A 9,164-nucleotide genomic window follows, 5' to 3' on the forward strand; every position below is an offset into this window, starting at 1 on the left:
CAGTATTCAACGTGCACCAGGACGCATGTTGGAAGGCTCACAGAACACTGGGGTAATATTAGCGTAGTCCTGTAGTGATGAAGCACCCAGGTAATATTGTAAGCAATGTGCCAGAATGTACATACTAAAAAATTAGGTCCATGGAAATATGAATAGATTCTTATTTGATAAATTTGTGAACTGAGCTGACTGACATGAAAACAATATTTTTTTCCTGCTGTTTGCATTTGCAGGTTTTGGCATGGAGGCAACCTTACTCCTGGTGGTTGGCTTTTCCCATACCAAAGGGGTAGCCATCTCCTTTCTGGTGCTTGCTGTAGGATTTAGTGGCTTTGCTATTTCAGGTGAGGTGTCCTTTGGTTTTCCAAATCTTTTCTACAGATTCAGCAAGTCTTGGGAGGAAGGAAGGAAAAAAATATTGTATTACTTTCCTTTAGTAGCCAGGCCATTCCCAAGGAGCAGGCTACTGGCTAGAGAATTTCATCATGTGGGAATGACTTTGTAAGATCATTGAGGACTAGGCTTAGGAGCCTAGGCAAGCTGGAATTGCCCCTACCTCCCTGCTTTGAAGAAGACATAAAGTGCAGGCAACGCCCCTGAGCTGTGGGCAGAGGCACAAGCCTGTGTCCTGGGTTAAGTGCCACTCGATACTTCAGGACCAGGTCACTCTTCCTCACAGAGGCTCTTGATTTTCTATCCTCCCTCTAACTAGAGATGGCTAATATTAGCTCAAAAGTCACATGATGTAGTCATTTGACATAGTCCCATAAAGTCAGAAGTTTTTTTAGAGTGGAAAGGTCTTTAGAAGCTTTTGTCTTCTCCATGGCTTTCATTTTCTAAAGAAGGAAATGCAGAGGGGAAGTGACTTTCCCAACAGGCGAGAGTACATAGTAAGAATAATAATGATGACAGTGAGAGCTAACTTTGACCAAGCACAACTCTGTGCCTGGGACTGTTCAAAGCCCTCTGTGTAATTCTCACACTACCCTAGGTGGCATCAGTCTCTTTGTTTTACAGGAGCAGAGACCAACTGTGTGACAGGTCAGGGTGCTATCATGCCCTGTCTTACAGGCGTCAGAAGCTCCCTATGCAAAACTGGGTGAAAAAGTAAAATTTAGTTGTTTTTTACCCTTAAAACATACGGTAACACTGACAGTGATCACTTACAGAACAGTTTACAAATATCATGTGTATCTCACAGCACTGTGAAGGAAGTGGATAATACCACTATTTTACTGATGAGGTACCTAAAACTCAGAAAAAGTAGGTATTTTTCTACTGGCATACAATTGGTGGCAAAGGAACAAGTAAGGTGCATTTCTGGCTGTCTCCATGTTCGTGCTCTTTTTACCATTCCAGGCTGCCTGAAAGATCAGAGGACGAATGTCCCAAGACAGGGAAATATGGAACCTCTAGTTTTCTAAACTACCCTAAAATAAAGATGTGATCTTTTCAAATTAATAGAGCTGTTAAACAGTAAAATTAGGGGTGAAACCCTCTATTTTAAAAGTAGCTTGCAACCAAGAACTTGGGTTTGGTGGTACATAGACCTGATTTAAAAAATAATTTTTTTTAACGTTTATTTATTTTTGAGACAGAGAGGCAGACTGTGAGTGGGGGAGGGGTAGAAAGAAGGAGAAACACAGAATCTGAAGCAGGCTCCAGGCTCTGAGCTGTCAGCACAGATCCCAATGTGGGACTCAAACCTACAACCACAAGATCATGACCTGAGCAGAAGTCAGACACTTAACTGACTGAGCCATCCAGGTGCCCTTGCATAGACCTGATTTTGAGGTTTCTCTTTACTACTTGCTACTTATAAAAGGAAAAGTTGGCTAATTCATTTAAATTCTCAAGCCCTGGTTTCCTCACTCAGAAATTGGAGAGGTATAATGACAACCTCACAGGGTTGTTGGGAGATTGCAATGAACTTCAGATAATTCATGCATTTGCTCATACTTCCTATGAGCCAGGTGCTGTTTTCAGCACAAGGGATATTGCAGTGGAAAAAATCAGATGGTGTCCTCATAAAGTTTACATTCTAGTGGAAATAAAGTGTTTGAAACCCCTAGCAGTGCCAGATGCACAACAAAATTAATAAGTATTCAGTATTGTGAATCGTGTTGTTCAGTTATTATACACTTTAGCCAAGGGCTTCTCAAACTTTCATGCCCACACAAATCACCCTAGCATCTTACAGAATGCAGATTCTGATTCAGCAGGTTCAGGTTGGGGCCTGAGATTTAGCATTTCTAACAAGCTCCTCAGTGATGCTGCTGCTGCTGATCTTTGGTCGATACTTTGAGCAGCAAAGATAGGGCAATCATGACTTATTTCCAGTAGATGTTGAGGAACAACTTCCCCTGATAGCTCTATGATGCGAAAGGGATTCATATCCTGTCCTCAGCAGTAATGAAATATTTCACATTGTTCCTGGATTGCCAATTATGCCATGATCAGAAGGAGAGAAACCCAAAATACTAAAAAACAGTTCTGCCATTCTTTTTTTAGCACTTACTCAATCCTAGCAACTTTTTGACATATCTCCTTTAATCCTCCTGACAAGTCTATGAGAAGGATTTTGCTATATCCATTTTACCAGAGCGAAGACACTGGGGCTTAGAAAGGTGACTTAACTTGCCCACATAAATTGAGTAGCTAGGATGGGGGTGGGGTGGGGGGAAGGTTTATCTGACCCAACAGTGACACTGTGGGAAGGACTATGGCCCTGGGTGGATGGTGATTCCTCAGGACCTACTATCTGCCAACTTTATAAGGAGTTTGGGATGCCAGGAAGAGAGGTACCATTAGGGAATTGATTATCAACAAGAGAGCTGAGACAGGTGAGATTAGGAAGGGTGATACTTTAAAAAATGTCCTCTGTAGAGAAGACAGACTCTCTCAGCTTGTGTGTATTTTTTTTAATCCACTACAAAATAATCTATCAATAGCTCAGTTTCTCAATGAATTTTTTCTTCTAAACACCAGGATTGTGCAACTAGAAATCTAAGTGGCTTTTCTCACATTATCTTTAGCTGAGCACAGATGCCTAGGCTTTGTATCAGAATATAATACTCAACGATCATATTAATTGCTTCTTATCTCTGGGTTCTTTTCTAATAAAGTGTTTATCGCTTGCAAATCAACAGTAAGATTAATTAATCTTGCAGCTGTTTTATATGCTGATGGTCTGCCACTTGGATCTGAAAGGAAGGTATATTTATTGCGAAAAAGTTTTTCTCAAAATTCTCCCTGAATGGAGGTAGGGAAAAACAACTAATGTGCCAGATCAGGAAAAAAAAAATTTTTTTTTAAATCCTATTTTCAGGTTCTTTGCACAGAATAGAGAATTAAAAAGCAAGGCAAAGGAAAACAAAAACATGAATAAACAAAACCTACAATCCCCTGCTGTAATTTCAATGGCTCAAATGGGTAACTAAATAATTATTTATCAAGTGTGTACTATGTACCAAGCACTTTGCCAGTTCAGGGAAGATGGTGGTAAATGATACAGATGGGTAACCACCCATAAGAAACATACATGTTGGTTTTTACTTGTATGTACCATGTATTTAACATATGTTATTTAACTGAATTCTTACAACAATTTTATAAGAATGATTATTCCTGCTTATCGATGAAGAAGCAGAGGTTCAGAAAGTTTAAATCCTTTGTCCAGGTTTGCATCTCAATTGAGCTGCCGGAAGCAGGTCTGTTCAACTCTAGAATGCACGCCTGGGCACTACTGATAGAGTTGGTTCCCAGGGCTGGTGGCCTCCTCTCTCAGAACTGAGCCCCTTCCCCTGTCTTCACTCCTCCCCCTTCATTCCACTCATTCTTCTCTATTGATAAACAGGTAAATAGTGAGGTGTTGGAAACTTATTATTTTACCCCTCCTAGCAGCATTATCTTTTGATACAAGACCTCAAAAGAGGGAGACACTTAGCCCAGTGGCAGCAGTGGGCGGAGTCCCAGGTGTAGTGGTCTCTGGTTAGCAGAGCTTAGCTGCTTGCCAAGGGCTTTTGCATACGCATTTCCTGAGGCTCATCTCACCGCATCTTTGTGCATTAGTCATTTTATCCCCATATTAGAGAGGAGAAAACAAAGGCCTAAAAATTACTTAAGTGGTAGAAGTAATACTCGGATCCAGATTTACAGACTCCAGGTCAAGTATTATGTGAAAGTCTCTTGTAAATTACAGAGGATTCCGCCAATGTTTGTGCAACTGTTTGTTATCAAAAAAGTACCTTTTCCACTGTGCCATGCAACATCTAAGACAGGCTTACCTTGGGTGGCCTTTTGGGAGTGAGTTGAGGACTGGGAAGGAGGGTATTATGAGGTCCCATCTGGTTCTAATCAAACTGTAAACAGTGTGATTGTTTCCTCTAAGTGTGATCCGTTCAATTTTTCAGTATTGCCCCAAACACGGTTACTTTGGAGTTCCAAACTTACAAGCACAGGTGTCCTAATTCTCCCCACGGAGAACCCATGGGAGCCATTGCTAATCAGTCACAGCACATCTTTCTGTGTTGTGCAGACACAGCCTGACAATCCTCAACCCAGCCCTCTCGGTAGAGCTATCCATTGGCCATATCACAGAGGAAACCAAATAGATTGATGAGAGTTGGGAAAAGCTGTGTAGTTCCCAAAATGTTCTTGACTCTGATTTTGAGGTTTTGGCTTCACTGTAGGTTTTAACGTCAACCACCTGGACATTGCCCCGCGCTATGCCAGCATTCTCATGGGGATCTCAAATGGAGTGGGAACTCTCTCTGGAATGGTCTGTCCCCTCATTGTCGGTGCAATGACCAAGCACAAGGTAATGTTCTCTTTTGGGGCTGTGGGTTGCAGTATCATAGGACTGAAGTACTATACAGATTTGAGACCTCAAGGCCCTGCCCCAGACTGTAAATGTGTATGTCCTTGACCTTGGCTGAGTCATTTGAAGTTCTTTTTTTCTTCCTTCTTATTTTTTTAAAAAAATTATTATTTATTGATGGCAATAGGGCTGATTGATGTTTGTTTCCACATTTTCTCAACAGAGAAGTAAAAGGGGCATGTGTTGGGGGGCGTGGGGGAGGGAAGCGATCATCATAAGGACTATTTAGAGACACAAAGAAGAAACTGAGGCAATAACTCAGGATAAATAATTTACCCAAGATTGCTTTATAATTCTAAGCAATTAAACTTTATAGCCTGTTTCCATCTATTACTTAGCATGTTCCAGTGTAAAGATATTAGTGCTGTTAGACTTCCTTATTATGAAGCAAATGAACAATACATTAATGGCCCTACATAAGAACTACAAGGGTGTGGCACTCAGTCATTACTGAGCCTTTGTGTGTTCAGACGAGGGTGGGTATAGAGGAGGAACCCAGATCTATCCAGAGTTCAATCACGGGCCACATGGTTTCTTAATCTCTGTCGTTGAAAAGGTTTTAGGATGCTGCCTTCCACAAATAAGAATTTTTTGATTCTATGGAGTTTTTACTCAACTATTTTCTTAGTTGGATTGTCTATTACTAATATGATTTCAGAAAATCTTCCAGCTTCTTGGAGGAGAAAGTGTAGGTTAACTTTTCTTATTTTTTGATAGAAAATGAAGGTGGATTTGGGGATTTTAGAGGCAGAAGATCTAGGTTCTTCCTCACTGTTCATGAGATCATGGGATGGGTAACATGACTAATAAATCTCAGATATTAACTTCACCTAACTATGTATTTTTTAAAGTTTATTTTACTTATTTTGAGAGAGAGAGAGAGAGAGAGTGCGCATGCAGGCGAGGGAGCACGGGGGAGGGACAGAGAGAGAGGGAAAGAAGGAGATTCCTAGGCAGGTTCTACACTGTCAGTGCAAAGCCTATTGTGGGGCTTGAACTCACAAACTGTGAGATCATGACCTGAGCCAAAAGCAAGAGTCAGATGCTTAACAGACTGAGCCACAGAGGTGCCCCAACTTCTTCTAACTTTACACACAAATTCCCATTATTTTTTGATTTACTGTATTTACACAGAAAATATGATTATAAGTAAGTTATTGACAGCTAAGAGTCAGCATTTTCATGGTTAAAATATTGTTATGTATCCAACAGCAAGCAAGAGGGAGATGTCTGATATTTAAAATGGTGGTTTCTAAAGCAAGTTTAATTTAAACTACCATGTGAAGGGAAACCACACTGTATATTTAAAAGACCTGTGAAATGGTGCTGCATGGATTTTTGCATATTATTTATATTAAAAAGTATTTTTATAAATTAAAAAAAGCACATGTACTGTAGTCTGTAATTTCTATATTCATTGTAGTGTTAACTCGTTAAAAAAATTTTTTTTTAAGTAAACTCTACACCACACATGGGGCTTAAATTCATGGCCCCAAGATCAAAAGTCACTTGCTTGGCCAACTGAGCCAGCCAGACGTTCCCTTAATATTCATTTTCTAAACACTCAAATTCTGTTTGGCTCCTGGGCATGCTTCTGACTTACGTCTTTCCTAGATGCACAGCATTGCCTTTGGGGTGGGCAGGAGTTTTTGTCCCAGTGAAAGCCTCTAGAACCTACTGTTAATCTCTATTTTTGGTTAAGGGGTGCCTAGGTGTCTCAGTTGGTTAAGTGCCTGACTCTTGATTTCGGCTCAGGTCATGATCTTATAGTTTGTGAGATCAAGTCCAGCATCGGGTTGTGTGCTGACAGTGCACCAGCCCGCTTGGGATTCTCTCTCCCTCTCTCTCTGCCCCTCCCCTGATATCATTCTCTCTCAAAATAAATTTTAAAAAAATTCTATTTTTGGTTAAAACACATTAATTGGTACTGTATTTCCTTGTTTAGACTCGTGAGGAATGGCAGAATGTGTTCCTCATAGCTGCCCTGGTGCACTACAGTGGCGTGATCTTCTATGGGGTCTTTGCTTCTGGGGAGAAACAGGAATGGGCTGACCCTGAGAATCTCTCTGAGGAGAAGTGTGGAATCATTGACCAAGATGAGTTAGCTGAGGAGACAGAACTCAACCATGAGAGTTTTGCAAGTCCCAAAAAGAAAATGTCTTATGGTGCCACCACCCAGAATTGCGAAGTCCAGAAGGAGAAATGGAGAGGACAGAGAGGAGTGACCCTCGATGAGGAAGAGCTGACATCCTACCAGAATGAAGAGGGAAACTTCTCAGACACAGCCTAGTGTCTGAAGGGCACTTCCATCTTCTCCTCACCTTAGAACCAGAAAGTATCCATACGTATTACCTTCCCCATAGCCTGGCTTGCCGGAGAGTCAATATGGGGACACTGGAGATAGGAGGGGGAGGAAAGGAAACCTGACCAGCAATAGAGAAGAGAAAAGAAAAATATCTTGCAATGACACTTATGGGTATGGAGCTTGCTCTCAGTTGACAAAATGGGTATAAAAATACAATATTTTTGGATTGTCAGTAGACTCTTCTCAAAGAAGAGTTCTCAAAGTTCAGTTCTCAAAGCTCTGAACTTATTCAGAAAGGAATGACTAGAAGAATAAGGGAGACAATACCATGCTATGCAAAGAAAAATCGAAGGAATTGAGCATATTTGGCCTGGAGCAGAGAAAACAAGAGCTGTCATCACATTTCTGAGGGCAGCCACGCAGAAGAGGGTTTCCTATTCCTAATAAAGGCGATTGCTCATGGGGACCCTGCATCGTGCCAGGAGCTTTATAAACATTCTCATTTCATTTCCACACCTCTATGACATACATTTATTATCTTCATTTTACAACTAAGAAAGCTAAAGCAACACAATATTGATTTGTCCGAGGGCCAGGGCTGAGATTCACAGGGTCCAAAATAGGTGGCAGTCTTGGGGAAGAAGTTTTCACCTCAGTATAGAGAAGGCACATTTTTTTTAATAATGAAAACTGAAAATGGAGAGGGTGGTCTTGTGGATAATTCCCTATTTTGGCAGGCATGGAGAATGGGAAACATCTGCCATATCAACATCTGGTTTGATATGGCAGAAAGCATTGTCATTGTAGCAGGGGCTGGATTCAAAGATCCTGGGTTCAGAGAGAGGTTAGAACATAAAAAAGAAAAGAAAAGAACACAAAAAGAAAATAAAAAGGAAAGAAAGAAAAGGAACAATGAAAAGGGAAAAAGCTGAATAAGATGGCTAAATTTCTAAGAATCTGGTGTCCGGAATGGCTGAGAAGAAGTAAAGAAGGGTTTGGCTGAATTTCAACCCTTCAAAATATCAAGAATTTAGTTAAGTAAATAATGTCCCAAATTACTTATACATCTTTAAGATATTTAGTAATTTAAGAAATTGGTTCACGTGTTTTATTAGGTAAAATTCTCTTAAAAGAGTCTTCTGTTTTAAAAAATGTATGTCTTTAGACATTTCTGCTGGTCATATTTGGAAGTTTGATCAAACTACGCACAACTATGATTGAAGTATTCCTAATGAGTGTATTTGGAATGTTACTGAGGAAAACCATAATAATATGGCAGTAATTATATAGGGAAATGAAATGAGAGCATGACAGAAAACACCTGTGACAACTAGACCAACAGTGCTGAAAAATTCATCTTTGATCACATAAGGCAATAGCATGGATACTCTCTGGACAAATCTCAAAATTTAATGACATTAAAAAAAATTTAAATTGGCACATAAAGGATTGTTTGAAAATAAAATTATTTTCCTGTTTATTGGTTTGAAATTTTCATTTCTACTTTTGGAAGAAAAATATAATATTAAAGAAAAAATTAGCTTTACTTGTAGCTTATTATTATAAAGTGTTTTTTGTAATTTCTTCTATATACATTTCTGGTCCCTTATTGTACCAGCAGGGTTGTAGTGTATTTTTAAAAAAGAATAATTTTGAGAGTAAAAAGGAATTGCCTGACTCTCTAGTAAATAATATCCAATATATCATCGTATATAATTTATGTTATTATATACTTTTAAATGTATTTCATGGGTGAATGCATGTAAGTCCCATAGAACAGTTCCTGGCATGTAGAAAGTGCTCAATAAACATTAGCTATCATCTTGCAACCTTTTTTGGGACTCTTCTGTTGAAGAAAAAGCATGCTATATAATTTTCATCCATAAGCCAGAATTTATTGTGAAACTCGTGCTGTTTTCTAAGTAAAAAAAAAAATGAGAAATTTATGGTAGCCAGTGTTTTATTTTTTCTTCTGTTAAT

General features: G+C 39.5%; 1 protein-coding gene across 2 annotated transcripts in view; it reads left to right on the top strand.

The window, feature by feature from the left end:
* Nucleotides 1-8,617, top strand: part of SLC17A8 (solute carrier family 17 member 8) — a 47,777-nt gene extending 39,160 nt beyond the window's left edge. For both annotated transcript variants that reach the window (XM_007085659.3, XM_042990865.1), the window contains exons 10-12: nucleotides 234-344; nucleotides 4,692-4,819; nucleotides 6,825-8,617. In XM_007085659.3, coding sequence (XP_007085721.2) covers nucleotides 234-344; nucleotides 4,692-4,819; nucleotides 6,825-7,169 — 584 coding nt within the window. In that variant the 3' untranslated portion in view covers nucleotides 7,170-8,617. The remainder of the gene's footprint in view (nucleotides 1-233; nucleotides 345-4,691; nucleotides 4,820-6,824) is intronic.
* The last annotated feature ends 547 nt before the right edge of the window (nucleotides 8,618-9,164 follow it).

Source organism: Panthera tigris, chromosome B4, assembly GCF_018350195.1.
Source record: "Panthera tigris isolate Pti1 chromosome B4, P.tigris_Pti1_mat1.1, whole genome shotgun sequence".
In the NCBI taxonomy this organism is placed as follows: Eukaryota; Metazoa; Chordata; class Mammalia; order Carnivora; family Felidae; genus Panthera; species Panthera tigris.